Genomic DNA, 20,870 nt, shown 5'->3' with positions numbered 1-20,870 from the left:
TGTTGGTGAGATACAGATCAATATTTATTTCCTTTTTGTGAAAGTGGAGATTTATAGTAAAAAAAGGATTTCAAAACTGATCTGTTTGCTGAAGTTTTTGCATTTCTTTAAAATATATGGATTAATCCACTGGAGTCATAAGAAATACTTTTATGCTGCTTTTGTAATTTGTGGAGCTTGAAAGTTCTGGTCACCATTCACTTGCATTGTATGGACCTACAGAGTTTAAATGTTCTTCTAAAAATATAGTTTGTGTTCTGCAGCAGAAAGTCGTACACATTTTGAATGGCATGAGTAAATGAAGATAGAATTTTCATTTCATTTAACTATCCCTTTAATTCATTCAATTGAAATGATTTGTGTTCCACTAAAAAAGTTGAAATTATAAAGTTGTAATGCATAAGGTCAGTGTTTGTCTTCATGAATTTATTACTTTAGTGTTGCCACATCAAATTTCAAGCATGTGGCAGTCTGCATTCATTATTTTGTTGCTGCTGCTACCTGTGAAAATTACACAATTCCAAGCAAACAAGAAACATTTAACAAAGTATTAAAGTAACACTATGACTGAAATGTACTGAAACATTGAAAGTCCAATATCTTAACAGTATCAAAGATATACTTTGATCAGTGCAAAATAAGAACCATGCAACAATCCATCAAATACAAATAAAAATGTGATAGATTTTAAGATATTCAAAACAGCAATATCATTGCTACATGATAGGGCAAAAATGTTTAGTTAAAAACCTTGTATATGTGATATGATTCTTAAATCTTAGCCCTTCTTCACAGAAAACAGTGCAGAACATTTTTCCCAAAGCATACAATACAAGCAACAAAATATCTCTGACTCAGGCCATCTATTTACAAACCTAAAAATCTGTGTAAATGACATCTCAGATTGACAGACAATTTTGACATCACTTTGTATATTCCAAGGAGAGGTATAAGACACATGTCAGCGTTTGATGCATATTCCTCCTCATTATTTCTGCTCTTCCATTTCCTTCTTAATCTCAGTGATGTATGGGTGGTCTTTACCGTGGGCAATGTCCATGATTGCAAGAGCCTGTGATAAATTCAGTCACAACACATTTATAAAACCTGCATGCCTATGAAAATAAATGTATTTTTCTTTTAAAATTTCTATGGCCATAAACCAATTTATAATATCTTGTTTCCATGCAAACTATCAGAATAATTGTAAATAGCCCCCCTTTTCAAATTGCTTAGGAAACCTGGCTGGAGTCACTCGGCACACCCTGGGATTCGAACTCGCGAACTCCAGGGGTGTTAGTCAGTGTCTTTACTCGCTGAGCTAAATATCCCATTAATCTGGATATTTGAGATTTTCCTTTTTTATTTTTTCACTCAATATCTTACATTAGCATTAATAACATCCTACCTTCTTTAAAGCTTTTACTCCTTGCGTCCTCTTCTCAAGTCCTAGGTACAATCTTCCAAGTTTCAGGTACATGGAGGCCACATTCAGTGAGTAGGGAGGGTAGTGCACACTAAAAAGGTATAAATCATAGGTGCAATCCAATTCTGAATACATCATTCATACAGAAGCTCACAGAAAAATGAAAATTCTGGCACCATTTAGTCACTTTAATGTCATTCCATGAAAATAATACTCAAAAAAAAAAAAAAAAAGTTTGCGCGAAATAACAGAAATGTATTTATTGGTGAATTATCCACACAAAAAAAAATGACAAATGTAGATGGAGCCCAGCATTACCTGTAGGGCTGGATAATTTTTTCACCATATTTCATTGCTCCATCCCAATCCTGCATATAAAGACAGACACCCATTGCCTGGTACATCATGTGCAGCATGTACACATTGGTATCTGCAAAAATTGAACCCATTTTCTCCAGGCTTAATTCACAGATCTCCAGCAGTTCACTGGGGGGTAACTTTGCAGTCAAGGATGAAAAACATGGGTTTACTTTAGGCTCAGTACATCTATTCTTTAAACACTCGAAAAGCGACTTCTCTTGTTTTTACTTCCCACCTTTCCTTAGACTTTCTCTCAGAAATTTGTGCATTTCAAAAACACCAGTGAAAGTTGTGTGACGGGATATTTCTGAAAGGCTAATAAGGCTCGGCCATGTGGGAGACTAAAAATAACCAACTGCCTCTGGATTGCTCTGTCACATAGACAAAATATTGCCCAATATAACAAAAGTACATATGTTTGCACACACATTTATGCCATATTACTGAAGAAAAAGGGCCTGTGAAGGATATTTTTGTAGTGCTTAGCTCTTCTGAACTCCTCGATGACATTTCTGGCATACCTCACCATCTGTGCGATTTCCTCATCCTCAGGAGGTGTGCTAAGCTTCTGACGCATCTTCATTTTGGCCTTGTCCTAAAAAAACAATTAGGCGTTAGTCTCACTTACAGACTTCAATGTCATTCTTGTTCTTTTTCATTCATAGTGTGAATGAATGAGACAGCTCCTCATCTTCAATAGTGAAGCCATTACAGTTCACCTACATTACAGTTTCATTCATTACTTTCTCACATATGTGAGAATTAAGCAAACTTTGCAATAAACATTGCACAAGTAATACAGTGCGCTTACATGCACTTTGAAAGTTCGATTTCAGTCAGACTAAAGCAATAATTCATCTTTTTAAAATGTCATGTTTAGTCCAACTGAAATCGTATCAGTCCGGTTTTTGCTAAATCAAACTAATAGGCCTAGATAATTCGATTGTAGCTCGACTTCGCATGTTTACACGTTAATGGAACCCCAATTGGCCTCAGTATTATGAACATGCTATGAAAACTTTAACCTGGAAGTCAAATATAGAGTTGAAATGATCATGTCTACCCTTCTGAAACATCACCATCTAAATGAGGTATATGTTTTAGATGAATTGAAATTCTGTCATTTATTAAAGAGAGTGAAAACTAAAACTCACCTTTGACTTCGAGGTGCATTCTTTACAATCACAGTTAAAGAAATAAGAATCGTTCAACCTTTCAATTCTATCTTCTGTTGGATACAGAAGGTCAATGTAACTGTTGAAAATCTATTTCAAGGAAATTAAGAGGGCTGTTAATGCAATTATAATTCTGTAATTTCAAACTTTTAAGATCTGTTCCATTAAAATGACTAATTATAGATGCAAGGAAAATGTTATGGCCCACATCTCACCTCTTCTCCGGTGTTGATTTCTTGCACAGCCCTCACCTCTGCCACTGTACCTCTATACGTCACAATCACATTTGGACTACAGCTGTGGTTCATTAGAGCAACACTGCCACAGAAATAGAGAATCTATGTCTATGTGCATAATATATACATTTGATTACTATCAAGTAAATGTTTTATCAAATGTGTCATGGCAGTGATTTTGATTTCTATAAGGCTTACTCTGGAAATACAGCAGACCCCAAATGAGACAGCTCCTCATCTTCAATAGTGAAGCCATTACAGTTCACCTATAATGCAGAAAGAAAGGAATTAGCATGTGTGCCTGAAAAATTAAAGATAAATTGTGAAGAACACAAAAGGTCTATTCACATCAAGATTAGCTTTTGACTTGGAACAATGGATTCCCATGGCGTTATTCACACAGGGTCTGACAAATCATACGCAGACAATCCAAAGGTTTCTTTTTACGTTGAGTAGTCCAATTGTTTTTTCTTCAGACTGCAATGAAAACTGACTGAATGAAAGGACCTTTGTCATTTTATAAATAATATACATGTATATAAACAATATAGAAACTGTACACTTTCTGTACACTGTACACTGTAAACTTTTTAGAATATTAATGTGATGACACCTGATATTTTATAATATACCTAGTCATTTGTTTTATGTACATAGTAGAAGGATAATAGCAGGATTAAAAATTGCACCATGGTTCGGCAATTCCTTCTGAACTGAGCTTGTAGTAAAATATCCCATAAAAAAAAAAAGACTTTACATCAAAAAAAGACTCTTTACATTACTTTAGACAACCGAATTGCAGAACCACTGCAAGGATAATACAAAGTATTCCTGTAATGGTGCTCTTTTCCAAGCATGCGATTTCTGAATTCCTTACAAATATGCAATCATTTAAATAAAAGACCATGAGCCAGTGATTCCTTTATATTATTTGTAATATTATGCATGATATTTTATACTTTACTATACCCGTTATACTTAATGAACATTATTCCACGCGTACGCGTATTTATCACTGCACCTTGTGTTATATGGTCCCAGCATTAATCCAGGCATTCTAAAAAGAGGATATGTTTCGGGATACCATTTTGAATATAATTGTAACAAAATATATGTGCAAATAAATATGCAACAGTGCTCTTTACTAATCTCACTAGCATCAAAAACAGATTATATACTCCTCAAAAATGCATCAAAACCATGGAAAGAACATATTGAATCAGTTATGCCACATTATGTAAATAAATGCTTTAACAGCATTCAATATATAAATCTCTAGCATTGACATCTGAATGCTGAAGGGGCTGGGCAGGAAGCAAGTATAAATGTTTGTAGAACACCAAAGCACCTTTTTGCATTTTTTACGGTCTCTGTGTGAACAGACCTTTCATCGGAAGTTCGTCCAGGAGGAAATTATTGGGTTTACTGTCTGATGTATAATGAAACAAAAACCTTTAATTACAACTTACTTTATTATAAAAGAACACAAAAAAAAGTTAATATTTAGGGGAAACACATGTATGAAAAAAAAAATGTATTTACTGATAAATCCACTCTGCTGAATCTCATTCACGATCAGAACGCACCACAATAGGTTGATGAAATTGATGCAGAAAAGCCATTGGTTCTCTCATAAACGCCAAATAAACGCTACATGCATTGTTCCAATACATCAAATTGAGATTGACATTTAAGAGCAGCAGACGATTTTTCACAAACAACAACTTTCACACGTAACATTATTGTATGTTTCAGAGGACTTGGAATAGCAATCATATGGACTACTGCTATTGTATTTTTATGTTTTTGTCCTTTTTATGAAACTTGACAATTATGTGACATGAAAAAGCAAATTACGATGAGCGATAAAAGCCCTTCCATGTTAAGCAGAGATTCAATCCTAACCAACAACGACAGCGTTACAACATTCTGTGAATTGTTTGGATTCAGTTTCTTTGGCATCGTGCCGAGTAGTCCAAATTCATTCTTTCCAAAAACTGTACATTAAACATCAAATATCTTCTGACTGGCTACGATTTTGCGATGTCACGCAGCAATTTCGCATTCAGCGCGGAAAGACAAACTGCTTGACACTGGAAACTTGTCACACTAACACATAGTATCAAATGTACCTGATCTGTTTAAAAATGTAAGTATCGGTGTAGATATTAATCCAGGTATGGGATAGGTGCATCCCCAAGTACAACATGAAATGGATCAGTATAAATAGGCCAACGCTATGTTATTACTACGTGTATGTGTAAATAAATGCAAGAGAGACTGAGAATGAGGGCATGGCCTCTGTGGCATGACACACTGACAGAGCTTTTTCCAGCCAAGTGTTGGGGGTTGAAGTAAGAGCACCATGTAACAGATCGTTGACAAGAGTTGTGACTGGCTGAATCTAGGCTTGTTCCTTCCAACATGTGGGGAACACGAGGACAGCAACAAGCTTTCAACCTCACTCTCAACTACTTGTGATCAAATGGTCATAATAAAAAATATGGCAAAGTGTCACACTACAACAACAGTAAATAAAGTCCCAAAGCATAGTTAAGGAACACCACCTTCAACTCAACCCTGCCAAGACCGAACTCCTTGTCTTTCCAGCCAACCCGGCTGTTGAACACAACATCACCGTGCAGCTGGGTCCAACTACAGTTACGCCTTCCAAAACGGTCAGAAATCTAGGGGTAACCATTGATGATGGGCTAAATTTCACAGACCACATTTCAAAAACTGCAAGATCATGTAGATTTACACTCTACAATATCAGGAAGATAAGACCCTTCCTCTCTGTACATGCCACACAACTGCTCGTTCAGTCCCTTGTCATAACTAGACTGGACTACTGTAACGCTCTCATTGCAGGCCTTCCTGCATGAGCTATTAGACCCCTGCAAATGATCCAGAATGCAGCAGCACGTCTAGTCTTTAATGAGCCTAAGAGAGCACATGTTACACCACTCTTTGTCTCTCTCCACTGGCTGCCGGTTCATGCACGTATTCAATTCAAGGCCCTGATGCTGGCATATAAAACAGTCACTGGGTCTGCTCCAGCATACCTAAAAACATTTATGCAGAGCTACGTTCCCACCAGAAGCCTCGCGGTCGGCTAAGGAACGCCGCCTTGTCGTACTCAAAACAAAGAGGCACCAAAACACTTTCCCGGACTTTCAGTTTCATCATACCACGGTGGTGGAATGACCTTCCCAACTCAATCCGGAAGCTAACTCACTCTCTATCTTCAAAAAACGGCTAAAAACACATCTTTTCCAAAAGCACTTAACCGGTCACTAAAAAAAAAATAAAAAATTATTTACATTTCTTGTTGCACTTAAATCTGTTTGGTGTACTATTCTGATGATAGTGAAACTTTGTAATATGGCACTTTTTGTACCACTGTCTCCCTAAGATGATTCGCTGATGTTCTTCCTCTTTTGTAAGTCGCTTTAGATAAAAGCGTCTGCCAAATGAATAAATGTAAATGTAGTTAACAAATATTATAAATCACATTAAAAGAGGTTGACTGTACCTGGGCGAAGAGCTCTGTAAGTGCTGCATTATCAGGAAAATCGAGGTGCCGGGAATAAAAGTGGTGGAGTGCTGCAATGTCTGTATCATTCATCTCATTCTTCTCATTGTCTAGCTTGTCCAAATCTTCATACATACAGAACCAGCAATTAACATATAATTTTTAACAAAAGCACTCGGTCCTGTATTATCAAAGCTATGCCATAAAATAGATAAAATAATATATAATTGAGTTTTAGGGCATTGTGACTAACAGCTCTCTTTTCTTAAAAAAGGGAAATTTCTCTCTGATTGTCACCTGGCTCTGCCAGTTAAAATTGAAGACACAGTTGAAGACATATAGTTCTAGCTCTAGGCGTCATATGGTATCTGTGACAGCCAACAGGGCAGCTGGTAAGGGTCATTAAACAGGTGTGGAATGTCACTGGCCTTTACTACCTTTGGAGCTGAAATTTTCAAATCCTATTTTAAGCAACAGAAACAAAACCACTAGAAAATATTCAACCTAAAACAATGTTTGACACTTACGTGCTTCCAACTCCCTAAGAGTCAACACTCTTTCTGATGGAGTGCTCACTGTCTGGGTTTTCTGTAAAACAAGAAAATAATGTTTCTGAGATTAGGATTAGTTCACCCAAAAATAAATCCTGTATGACTTTCTTCCATGGAACACAGAGGGATATTTTTTTCCTATTCAGTGAATGGGGACTGAGGCCAATTCATGAAGGAATCACTCATTCTGCTTTTGTGAACAGATCAACCAATTCATTGAAAAGAACCGATTCAAAAGAATGATACATTCAGAAGACATTGTTACTTCTCTCATGAATGTGTCAAGAAGTGCTAGGGAGGATGTCAAGATTTGTTCGTGAATAACGACATTTTTGGTCATCACATAAAGCAATATTGTATGGATTCAGATGGCTTTATATAAAAAGAGTTTTATGGATTATTATATTTTTATAGTGCTTTTGCATCCTTTTTAAAGCCTGAAAGCTCCAGTACCCATACTTTGTAAATGCATGGGGAAAAAACAACCAGTACAGTTCTTTAAAATTTCTCCTTTTGTCTTCCACAAAAAAAAAACAAAAAAAAAAAGCCATACGAGTTTGGAATGACATGAGGGTGAGCAAATGATGACATTTTGAGAGAACTATTCCTTTATATTTAGATCTGACATGACCTTCGCAAACTGTCAAACATGCGATGCAATGCACAGAATTTGCACTGTACTCACTGAAAGCTTGATTGATAAGATGTAACAGTTTTCCAGCCAACTGTCTAACAGCACTTGCTGTGTGACACAAGGCGCCATGGCTCAGCTGAATGACTCACAGATCTTCTCTGACTGACGCATTAAGGGACAAGTCATCCATGAGAAACACATGGTAGCGCCATATGTGCCGGAGCAGCATTGCAAATTCGAGATCTAATCCTTAATTTAAGGCAGTCGCACACAGGATGAGTGTGAAAAATCCCAGGAGATCATCAGGTACAGAAATACTCAAACCAGCCCGTCTGACACCAACAATCATTCCACAGACCAAATCACTGAGATCACATTTTTTTCCCCATTTTGATGGTTGATTTGAACATTAACTGAAGCTCCTGACCAGTATCTGCATGATTTTATACACTCCACTGCTGCCACACGATTGGCTGATTAGCCAAATCGCACAGATGATTGTTGGTGCCAGACAGGCTGGTTTGAGAATTTTTGTAACTGCTGATCTCTTGGGATTTTCATGCACAACAGTCTCTAGAATTTCAAACGAATGGTGCAAAAAAAAAAAAAAAACACACCAGTAAGTGGCAGTACTGTGTACAGAAATACCTTGTTGAGAGAGGGGCCAACAGAGAATGGCCAGATTGGTTTGAACTGACAAAGTCTACAGTATCTGCTCTGTACAATTGTGGTGAGAAGTATAAAATCACAGAATGCTATTCTGAGATGCGGGTTGGTGCTGATTTGGCAGCACGAGGGGGACTACACAATATTAGGCGCAAGGTGTTAATGTTGTGGCTGATCGGTTTATATAATTTTATTAAACCTTTGATTAATGGGTTATCAGCTGTCTTAATTTTCTTTGGCTATCTATCTAAATAGAGCAATTCTGTGATTTGTCAACTAAAAACAGCCATTTGGCTTCTTAACATTACAGTTTAAGAGCCAATGGATCCAAAGTCATTTTTTTTGTTTGGAGCCCTGCAAAGATATAAGCAAAACCAGTGCAAGACACATATAAACACACTCATTGTGGCAGGCACATAGCCTGAACTTTAGCACTCAAACCGTGAAATGCAATTGCACTAGACCTCTTCACCTCTATAAACTAGTTGAGAAAATTGTCTAGGGCTATACTCTACAAAGCACCAGATTGGTTTGAGACCTGCCTTCTCAACATAGTCCCATGGCCAAAAATCCTTTCATGTTCTATTAGGTATTATATTTCTAGAAGAGACTCTTAATTATTAGTCTGCAGTAAATGCATACATCTTTACTATTTGCCCAACTAGGGACAGTGCAAGGAATAAGCAAGTTAAAGGAGAGAGGGATAAACTGTGCCACTTTATAATTACAATAAGTTGTCCTCTAGTCTAGGCAAGGAAAAATTAAATTAAAAAAATGTATACTTATTTCAGGATGTCTGCAAACAAATAAATCCCATACCAAAGTATATACAGTAGCCAGGAACAAATGTAATATTCAGAATATCTGAATGTAGTAAAACCATTAACATCATATTTAACAGCATTCATTATAGTATTTCCTGCATTGAGGAAATTTGTACTATTAGTTGAGCCACTGATATGGCTTACATCAATGCATCTGACAGAGTTTACCCCATGGCTACCATTTTGGGGAATCATTTACAGAGTCCCTACCGATACTTACCTTTTTATTTAAAAAAATAAATAAATAAAATTTGCATGCCCTCGCAATATTTTTGCGCTCCCTAGCAATAGATTTGCCTTGGTTTTAATACTGTAACCATATTTTAACCTTTTTTTAAAAAACATTTTTTATTGATTCGAAGATATATAACAAAGAAAAACACAACATATATACATTAAATCAACATTTAACATTGGGGAGAGGTAACACTATTACTCCTCCCCAATCCACCAACCCCAACCTGACCCTCAACGAATACCACTGTGATCACATAAGAATACACACGTACGCACGAATGGACGCAGGTCAGAATCCAATTTTTTTATGTGTATATTCCCTAAATTGATGACCGCCCAATCGCCCAAAATACAGAGTCTGGGGCAAAATGAAATTTGAGTGCCCAATACGTCAGATATAAAACTCTGAAACTTCAACCAAAATGGTTGGATCTTAGTACACCTCCAAAAAACATGGGTTGTGTCTTCATCTTCTGATTGGCATCGCCAGCAGATGGGTGTGTCTTTAAGACCAAGCCTATATGATCTAGAGGGTGTCCAATATAATCTATGTAAAATCTCGAATTGCATAAGGTGGACCCTTGCATCTCTAGATACGGACTTGATTTTTTTTTTAGAAAACTAGCCCACACTCCCTCCTCCAATACAAAGTTTAAATCTTTCTCCCATAATCTCTTGATATCTTGAATTTAAAGCTCTGTCCTCCAGACACTGAATTAGCAGGGAGTAATACACTGACAGCTAATGACCTTTTCCAAAAGCCTCTCCCAGAGTATCTGCTGATTTAGGGGGGGGGTGTAAACTACTCTCAAAAACAGTACAGAGCAGGTGGCGCAGCTATAAATACTTATAGAACTGAGATCTGGGAATCCCAAAATGTTGAACCAAATTTTCAAGGGATCTCAACACTCCACTCTCATATAGGCCTCTGAGTGTAGTAACCCCCCTCACCCTGACTTGCAGAAAGGGTATTTATTAATACATAATTTGGGGTTAAGCCATAAACTCGAGACAACATATAAATACATTTCCGAATTAAACACTCTGGATACTTTTGTTCATACCGAGTGCAAATGTGAGATAACAGGGCATAACTTAACTTCTCCTGTTAGCTTGATAGAAAGGCTTTGCAATGGCAAAATAGGGGCAAGATCTTCCTGTTCAATACAAAACCAGGGAGGGGCTCGCTCAGGTGGAATCGACCAATGAGCCAAATGTCTGAGACCGAATGCATAATAATAAAACAAAATCTTGGGTAGGCCTAGCCCACCTTTGTCAATCGGCCTATGTAACTTAATAAAATGTAATCTAGGACGCTTACCATTCCTAATGAAGGACTTCGCTATGCTATCAAATTGCTTGAAATTAGAGAGGGGGGGCATCTAAAGGGAGAGATTGTAGCAGGTAAATGTACTGGGAATAAAATGGCCAAATACTTAATGCCCTGTTTAGGTCACTAGAAGGCATCCAGCTGAAAAGCTGTTACCGGACAGTATGCTGTCAGAGCCAAAGCTTCAGATTTAGACCAATTAACTCTGTATCCTGAGAACTTAATAATTCTGTGGAGGCAAGGCATAGATCTAATGGGGTCGGAGATGAATAATAAAATATCATCAGCGTAAAGCAAAAGCTTATGCGCCATACCTCCCGCCACCTCCCCTGGAAAATCATCTTCCCTTCTTATCGCACCTGCTAATGGTTACAGAGCAAGACAATAATGGGGAAAGAGGGCAACCCTGCCGGGTGCCCCTATCCAGAGTAAAATAATCGGAAATGAATCCATTTGCTTGTACCTCTGCTACCGGATGTATATAACGTAACTTAATCCATCCAATAAAAGTATTCCTGAACCCGTATATATTTCCAAAACTTAAAAGTTAATCCCATTCTACCGTATCAAACGCCTTTTCGGCATCAAGTGAGATGGCAGCGACCGGAGTCTGATCATTCGCCACTGACCACATGATATTGATGGAATGCCTAATGTTATCAGAAGAGCTGTGGCCCTATATGTATAAGAGGGTTAATTATCTGAGGCCATCAGACAACATTCGGCACTTCAGCTCTTTTAATATTCCCTTCCAATTTTTTCAAGAATGAGGCATACTGTATAATCTGACCCCTAATAACTGCCTTAAGTGCCTTCCAAGCCACGCCCACAGAGGATACTGAGGACCAGTTGGTCTCCATATAGACATTGATTTCAGCCTTTAGCATTTGTTGGAATTCAGGATTTTGCAAAAGGGATGTAATAAAGCGCCAACTATATTATTTATTTTTCTCCGTATGTGGCAACACCTCTAAACTCACTAGGGTGTGATCTGAGACTAAAATATTCCAATTGAGCAATCAACAACAGATGAAATGAGGGACTTCGATATAAAAAAAAAAAAATGTATAGTCCCTACCGGATGGGTTCAAAAATCTACAAATATCTGTAAGACCAAGATTTTTACACATCCTGTGAAGCATCAATGTTGCTCTAGGGGGCTTAAAAACTTTTGCTTCACTAGGATCAAAGACTGAGTCCATCAATAGATTAAAGTCTCCTCTCAATATACAGCGTCTTGCAACCTCCCTTTATGATCTATAAAAAAAGCCCTGCTCAGCGTTATGTGCGTAAATATTTGCCCCTGTATTTCTGCTAAAACAATAATGACTCTTCCTAATTTATCTAGATAAATGTAGATGTTTACTTATCAATGTAATGACTCCCCTCTTCTTACTCAAGCCAGCGCTAAAAATACATTTTTCCGCTTCCTGTGGAGAAAGATGCATTTCTAGAAGAAACACTATATCATATTTCTTACATGGAGAGAGACTATACACTCATCCTAACATTTATAACTTTGTCATCAGATTCCTCAAATCCGGTGCGTCTATACACATTTTGTAAAACAGAATATAATCTATAATTTTTTGACATATTGTCTTCCTAGAACAGTCAAGGATCAGGGTGTATTGAATCCCACCGGTTTATGACATGAAATGTATTAAAACTAGCAAAGCGCACAGAGCTCGCCGTTCAAACATCTGAACCTTGCATGGTGACACGTGACTCTCCCAACCATATTTTAACCTTGATATTCTTTGTAAAACCATAGAAACTACAAGATTACCTTGGTTAATCTGCATGGTTACTATATGAATACAGTATTCTGTATTAAAAGCATGGTTTCCATCAAAACAACACAGTTATTACTATAGTAAACAATGGATTATGACAAAAAATTTTTTAAAAAATACCTGTTTAGCTACCATAGTAACAAGATTTCAGCAAAAAACTATAGCAATATTGTATATTGTAGTAACCATAGTTTTTATCAGAAATAATAGTGTTACTATAGTAATGTAGCAACCATGCCTGGCTAACCATGTTTACTTTTTATTGGCAGAAACCATGGTTTTACTATAGTAATACTGTAGACTGTAGTAACCATAGTAAAACCATGTTACCATAAAAAAAAAAAACACAAAACAAAACATGGAACTATCGTGGTTACAACTAAGCCATGGTTTACTAATTGTTTTTTAATACCATAGATTTCATTTATTTTAAACTTTCTGCGAGGGCACTCAAAACTATTTCAGAATTTTTTTGTATAAATCATGCCCTGTCCTCTAAAGGGTTCCGCAATATTTCATGGCTAATCTTCAGCAAATAAAAAAAAAAAAAAAAAAAGACAAAAAAAAACAATTACCTGGTTTTATACACTGGCAAGTCACCAATATGTATACTACAGTATAGGGCTGTCCCCTGATAGTCGACCAAACGTTAGTCGATGAGAAGAGTCTTTTGGTTGGATTGGTTTTGATATTATATATAAATAACCACCTTTCCATTTACCGTCAGGCAAGTATCCGACTAAACTTGCAGGCAGAAAATTACTTGCACAAATGAAGACATAAAAACAATTATAAATGTAAAAATAATAATTATAATAATGATAATAATCACTGAAATATAAATCATGGTTCGAGATGAATGTGTTTTTGTATTATTTTATATATTTTGTATTATTTGACATAGTTTGTATTATTTTATATATTATGTATTATTTGATATAGTTTGTATTATTTTATATATTATGTATTATTTGATATAGTTTGTATTATTTTACAGGCTGTAGAGTTGCATTCACAATGAACTGCTCTTTGGAAATTAAGGGAATTGAACTCAAAGCAGCTCCTGAGCTGAGATGTCTGAGGTTATTTGCAGCACTCATAAATGATACTGTTCTTGCAAAGAAAAAAAAAAAAAAGAAAGAGTGAGAACCTTTTAGACGCGCATGTTCCACGAGACTGCACACCTCCGTATCAGCGCATCATTCATGCACATAGATGGCTTTTCTGTCATCTGTTCTTAATAATATAATAAAGTGTATATCTTCAACCGCGTGTCTGTGAGCCACAGGGCAAATTATTTGTAATATTAATTTGACAATAATAGCCTAATAATAAAAATATTATTTAATACATGGAAAAACGAGCCAAATATAGTCTTGAAATGGTAAAAAAAAAAAAATAAAAAAAAATCAGCTATTAGTGATCATTCTGACCATTGTTGATCCCAGAGATCATCGTCTGTCGGCAAAACCCTAATGTGCATTTCTCTCTATAAATTAACAAAACATTCATATAGTCTCCTTGCTGTTTTTTCCGACACATTCAGAATCATAACTGCTTTTGCCGGTGTCACTGCAGCTCGCTTCGTGAGTGCGCTTGTAAAATGTATATTTTAAAGGCTCATTATTACGGTTTAGTATTTCTCTGTAATGTGGAACAGTGTTACTTATAATATTCTTTCTCAGTACTGGAACTTAATCCATTTTCTGATGCCCCCCAAAAATATATATTTAAGTAATTCAATTCAAATCATAAACATGCGACTAGTTGACTAATGGCTTAAACGAACGACTTCTAGTCGACAAGACGTAAATCTTTGGTCGGGGGCAGCCCAACTACAGTATATAGTTTTAGACATGGACAAATTTGCTTTGACAAAATTAATTTGTAATACAAAAACAGCTTCAAGTATAATAAATGCTTTCCACTATTCACATATGCATCTAATAATCACAGGCAGCTGAAGGCTCTTTCGAAACATATGGTAATGTGACCAAAATAACACAGTTTGCTAGAATAAGGAGGCGACAGCTTAACCACTAACACTCTTCCCAACTGCTAAATGTAACAATAACGGTGTTAAGTACATGTGCTTGTAATCATCATAGATGAATACATCATTGTAAGTTCATAATGCCTAATGCATTAACCAATATTAATGAATAGAACCATATTGTAATTACAGTACAATTTTAAAATGAATTATTTGAAGGTTCTGCTAAAAACAAAACAGCATACAAGAAACAAAAAGTAGTAATCCTTACCTGTTTCAGAATTATTCTAGCTACCAGTCGCACTGTTTCTGATGGACACCAGTTCTCGCCATATGCACACATAGCAGAGCACTCCAGCTTGTGCATTGGCCAATCTCCTTTCTGGGGGAAGTACAAGGCCACAGTTTATTTCACACCAGCACATACAAACCTGACTCTTAAGACTGAAAACATACTGCATACATTTTCTTATTCCATCGAAAGATCATGACATTTACTCCAGCAAACAACAAAACACACTTATGGCTGAATAAAACAGCTTGACGGGTCACATACAGTATATCCTTTTTGAGATTATATGCTTTTGATATTACCGACTGCAGGTTGTCTCACTTCCTTTTGATGAGTCATGCTTTTGCATTGATGGTAGCCTTAAGGCGAATTCCTGGGAGATAACTCTTTGAATTAGTCTTGGGCTGCCTCACAGGCTACTGGGCAACGAATAAACAAAATCCTGTGTTCTGGCAAGCAAACAGAAACCGATCCCTAATGTGTTTGAGATGGATTGTCATAGCAACAGTGAGGCCAGAACGCCTCCCAGCTCAGTTTGGGAATAGAGCAACACCCAAGAACCTTAAAATAAACAGACTAAATAGACTTGTTCTGTGATTACTGGTTCAATTATATTACTGTTGCTGTTCATTTTTTTCTTTTTAGATTTAAATAGGCAACACTGTATTTTAACAACGTTTTTTAAAAGCCATTTGCAGATTAACTTCTCAAAGAGTGTAAACACTGTGGCTCTTTCAAAATATTGCTCAGTTTATTTGAACTGTCTGACATGTCAGCAGCTGGCTCAACCAACGGTGTTAGTATGGAGCAGGACTTCCTGCAATAAGCTGTTTAACACGAAATAGAGGGCAATAATCGGGTTCTGAAAGTAGAAGTGGAATTAATTTTAATACAAACCTACCAAGAGCTCCTAGATTTGTAAATGATGGAATAGACTTCTGTATAGCAAGTCAGCTACATATGAACGAAATGTTTACAAAATTGTGTTTGATAGCCAAATTCCTGTAATTCTGGAAATCAATCCACCAATCAGAGAACTCACTGTTACCATGGAAATGTAAAGCTCAGCAAAGCAAAGTTGTCAGTGCTGTGTGAGAGAGATGTAACCAGCTCTGCGGCCAGCGGCGGATACTTTCGTCACACTTTGAATACTTTGAGTGGCCCACTACTCAACCGACCCACTGGGAAAAGTCCCGGGGCTCCCCGATGTCCAGTCCATCCCTGCAATGAGGCGATCCACTTCATGTAGAATAAAACAGCTTTCATTATTGTACTTGTGTGTACAAAATATGAAAAAGATTTGTCAATAGTACAATTCATTCTTAAGCTTTTTTTTAACAAGTAACAAATTACTGTGTGCGCCTTAATAATATAGTGTTTTTGCATGTATAATCAGTGACCACAAGTCAATATTAGTATAACCTTTTTGTGTTACGGCATTCACAATGCTTAATAGGAGGTAGGTCTGACACGATTATTAAATAATCGTATAATCATGGTTATTGTGCACTTTAAATTCCAATCACATTTTATTGTCCAAATAAGGGAATGAACAGCACGTTTGAGTTTCTCATAAAATTGAACTCTGACAGTCTCAATGAGCCTCACCACAGAACACAGCTGTGATGCTGTGGATTACGAGGATTTTAAAAATTAGGATTTTAGTGAATGCAAAGCACTCCGGTTTTACTTTCATTTAACGATCATGTTATGGTAAATGTAATTTGCCGTTGTGGGTACATACAGACAGTGTTAATGACACGCAGTGACACAGAGAATCCCCATGTCACGCCAGAGTCTGTCTTCGTGTGAAATAAGGGTTTGTGGGTTAATAAGAGAGCCTTGAGGTAACTTGTGAAAGTGAAGAATTTTGGATAGACATATTTTACAATTGCACATTTATAATATAATAGGTATTCAGGTTGGCTATCCAACAGCAACAATTTAAATGCAAAATGGACCAAGACTAAAGTTGAACAAGAGAGACGTAATGTTTTGAAATTTAAAATATAATTTTTTAATTCTTAAATGTCAAGTTCTTAAAGCCTTAAAGGAAATCATGTAAAAGTTACTTCTTATGGTTTATGAAGCACACATACACCTATGACAAAAGCATGACAATCAATCCTCATAATCGTTAAAGCCCTAAAACGGACAATTAAACGCCATGGTCAAAAATATTTGTTTGACTAATAATTGTCAGACAAATTTCATATTCGTGACAGCAATAATAGGAGGTAGTTCAGTCAGTCATTTAAGAATTTACAGATCTTTCCCCCATGATTTCCAAATACTTTTTCGCTTTAAAGTTTGTAATGTTGTTATTTACCTCAGAGCTGGCTCAATAGGTTAATAGCATAGAACTCCCTATGAAGAATGTGAATTACTCACAGAACCATTTTTGCAATTCTGTCTGGTGCAGCTAAATTAGACAAATTTTTTATGTAATTTAGTGTAAAACAGCATTGTCTGGTTTCAAATCAGAACTTCTCATAATACTATAATCCTAAATGATACAATCTGTCATTTAAAACAGACAACGTAAAAGAGCAAGAATGAATGGGAGCACTGCACACCCTTATGATGATGGATATGCTGATTCTAAAGCCACAACTTGTACAATGTTTAAAACAGCAGGGATGAGATTTATGGTTGAGTGCAAATGGATTATTGATGATCGTTATTCTGTGTGCTGGATTCTCGACTGATCTTGGCACTCACCAGCAAAGATCAATTACAGAGCTGTCACTCTGGCTGTGGTCTCTTCACAGAGCACTATCCCTGTACCTCATTCTGGAGAATTTACTCGGGAACGAGGAAATGAGTCAACTGTGCTATCATGAACATACCTATTTTAACAAAGCCTACATAAAAAAAATACATGATGCTTAAAGCCATTTTAAGACAAGCAATTTAAAATCTACAGTATGCTGGGCTTATGGTATTGATGATGCAATAAATGGTTTTGGCATAAATTTCATGAAGTCCCCCTTCTGTCGACCGATGTGGTTTTTAGTTTTTTTTTTAAACAGATTTGCGCAAGTTTCCTGAGGTTTGTGAATTAAATCGGTTTAAATGAGATATCCACATATTTGCAGACAACAGTTGTATTGACATTTGCCTTTGTATCATCAGACAAGACAGTTAACATTTACAGGAAACTTTTGAGAAGAGACAGAGTGAATATAACACCCAAACACTGTAAATATCATGAGCTCACACGGGTCTGTCATGGCTCTGATATGCAGGACCGTTTAAATGAGGCTGTTTTGCACACCGGTCTATTATTGAGGTAACATGATGGCAGTAACAACAAAAAGAACTGTGATTGGTCATTTAATGTCTCAGACAGCTCCTTCACGAGCAAGCAGGTGCCGAGATGTAATTGGGCAAACAAAAACATACATTAAAAAAAATTCGGTCCATTTATTTGCTTTTGCGATATATCAGCTGACCACTACAACTAACGCACATAGGGTCCCATCACTACAACTCAAACCCTATCTAGTTTCAATACAATGTAATCAAATGAATTACATGTTATGCTGATTACTTGATCAAATTAAAATCACATATTGAAATTTTATGAGAATAGCCCCTAAATGAAGAGAATTCAAAGACATTATAGTAGCAAACAAAAGGATTTAATAGACATTAAACATTTAAAAGTCAATATGTTTTTATTTTTTTTGTTACAATATCACTGAACAAAAGCATACTACTGGTTTAGAGTCTACAGAAATCCATTGTAGTCTTGAATTTGCCAATCTGTTTGAGGTAGACTTATGGGGGCTTTAACACAGGACACATTTTGTATACTGTCTGCAATATTTCTTAATGGTTGGTCTCTTTTTTTCTATGCCACTTTAAACGTTGTGTCTTTATTTTGTGTTATTGTAATAAATTAATGCATTAAATCTTAATTTTACCTTATTTTTTACCTAATATTAAATTTAACCTTATTTTTTTTTTACTGTTTTATTTTTTATAAATGCTAAAAATATACAGAAAAATTGGCAGCAATGGTTGATCAACGCCCAGTGGCAAAGGTTCAAGGTTGCTAACACAAAGGTTGCAGGTTTGATCCCAATCCACTATGGAGATGAGCTATGATGAAATCATGTGGCTCTGGCCCATAACCCTACATAAGAAAAGCACTTAAACACAAGTTGCTCCAGTGGGACCATTGCAATTAGAGCACAGTAGTTTAAGTACTTAGCTTAGGGGAAAAAGATCTGGTATATGCTGACAGATCAAAAATGAACTTAATTGAACACCTAATGGCATGTTTAATACTGATTTTAATTTCTGACCGAAGAAGAGACATACCTGACATTCTACGTTGCAGTAGTACGCCTGTTTACATTTTCCACACTTTGAAAGCCCTTCTTTCCTGCAAATGAAATGACAAACGTAGTGAAATGGGTAGGATCATCTCAATTTTCTAAGACCAATCGCTAATTCATGTGACACTTGGGCAACCTACAACCCTTCAGTTACTTAAATTTAGTAAGCATCTAATTCCTTGTAAGTTTACAGTACATGTGCTCAATTATGGATGAAAAGCCAACCTATGCTAAACTTCTAGGAACCTTCATTATTCGCCAGTCTTGCTAATGTCTAAAGTTTTGGGCTGCAATCACATGCATAATTGTGCATATGCTTATGTTGTTGACATAAGCTTGCTATATAAAGATGTCTTGTCGTTGACCCTTGAGACTTTTTCTAGTATAGACCATGTCACATACAGTAATACTTGCACTTTACTGACTGAATAAGTGAATTAATTATTTAACTGAATATATCTATAGCACTCTGCAACATTTGAGACCAGGAGGTGTTGGAACTAAAAGTGGTGCAAGCATAACCAAACTGAGCATTTAAATACAGTACAAATAGAAAGCATGTGCCAGCCATCTTTAAGTGGGATCAGCCCAGCACAGTATGCAGATTGCCTGTCCCCCTAACGAGTCCATACAGTGGCTTAGAACTATGGGAATAAATGTATGCAAAACTGACCTTTATTACAGATTTAATGAAACGTAAGTCAATTTACTCTTTAATGTGCTCACAAAGGTGTTTACATACATTTCTCAAGAGAAATATCCATGCAAAACATGACAGGTGATAATGTTTGCACAACAAAGACACAAAGTGGCACGCGCTGACCTGGTAAAGCAGAATTCGCAGTGTCCGCCTCTCTCATTCACTGTCAGCACGTAAGTATACGCCGGACAGGCAAACACCAGATCGCCAACTTTGAAATGCTTTGTGGCTCTGAGTCCCCGGCCTTTACCAGAGCTCAAAAACCGTTCCGTACCCTCAATTCCCTCGGTTTTCATCGCTCTTGACCTCCCCAAGTGTCTCGCTTCCTTGAACTCGTCCAAAAGCTATCTCTGACTTCAACTATATTCGGCCCACTAAAAGCGATATATCGGTCTCAGTTAGTTTTGTTAGTGACTGCGGCAAGTGTAGTGACGCCAGTGCCACACCACATGCTCGGCAAGAAGATTCCGAACAACTAGCAGCACCAGCAGCCAGGCGGCTTTACGGCAATACCACAGACACAGAGCGGTCCTAAAGCCCGCCAGATGCGACATTGGCTAGCAGTTGGCACCGCCGACCTTGGTGTTTTGTCTCGTGGCGCCATCATATGGTCATCCTGCGAAAGTGTGTGTCAACATGACTGTTGAGATGAAACACTGATCTGTATTCAGAGGGTGAAACACGCAAAGTCGCAAGACTCGCAAACATTTGAAAAGTGACAATATTACTCTGCTTTCTTTTCTTTCCTTCCTTTAGATTTTTTTTCGTC

General features: G+C 36.8%; 1 protein-coding gene across 1 annotated transcript; it reads right to left on the bottom strand.

The window, feature by feature from the left end:
- Nucleotides 1–335: 335 nt before the first annotated feature.
- Nucleotides 336–20,588, bottom strand: LOC127656996 (N-lysine methyltransferase SMYD2-A). The gene is made up of 12 exons (XM_052145607.1): nt 20,225–20,588; nt 19,385–19,448; nt 15,035–15,145; nt 7,260–7,320; nt 6,733–6,857; nt 3,396–3,463; nt 3,177–3,279; nt 2,941–3,051; nt 2,258–2,381; nt 1,745–1,919; nt 1,409–1,517; nt 336–1,072 (listed from the first exon to the last, which is right to left on the bottom strand). Exons 1-12 carry the CDS (start codon nt 20,395–20,397, stop codon nt 989–991), a joined length of 1,308 nt encoding a protein of 435 aa, XP_052001567.1. The 5' UTR covers nt 20,398–20,588; the 3' UTR covers nt 336–988.
- Nucleotides 20,589–20,870: the final 282 nt, after the last annotated feature.

This window comes from Xyrauchen texanus, chromosome 16 (genome assembly GCF_025860055.1).
Source record: "Xyrauchen texanus isolate HMW12.3.18 chromosome 16, RBS_HiC_50CHRs, whole genome shotgun sequence".
Lineage (NCBI taxonomy): Eukaryota > Metazoa > Chordata > Actinopteri > Cypriniformes > Catostomidae > Xyrauchen > Xyrauchen texanus.
The sequence above is the reverse complement of the archived record's forward strand: the minus strand, read 5'-3'. Positions and strand labels throughout refer to the sequence as shown.

Coding starts and splice junctions, on each gene's coding strand:
- LOC127656996 (XM_052145607.1), bottom strand. CDS start 20,397: ATGAAAACCGAGGGAATTGAGGGTACGGAACGGTTTTTGAGCTCTGGT. Junction 3,052..3,176: donor AAATCAACACCGGAGAAGAG/GTGAGATGTGGG, acceptor TCCTTGAAATAG/ATTTTCAACAGTTACATTGA. Junction 1,518..1,744: donor AAAATTATCCAGCCCTACAG/GTAATGCTGGGC, acceptor ATACCTTTTTAG/TGTGCACTACCCTCCCTACT.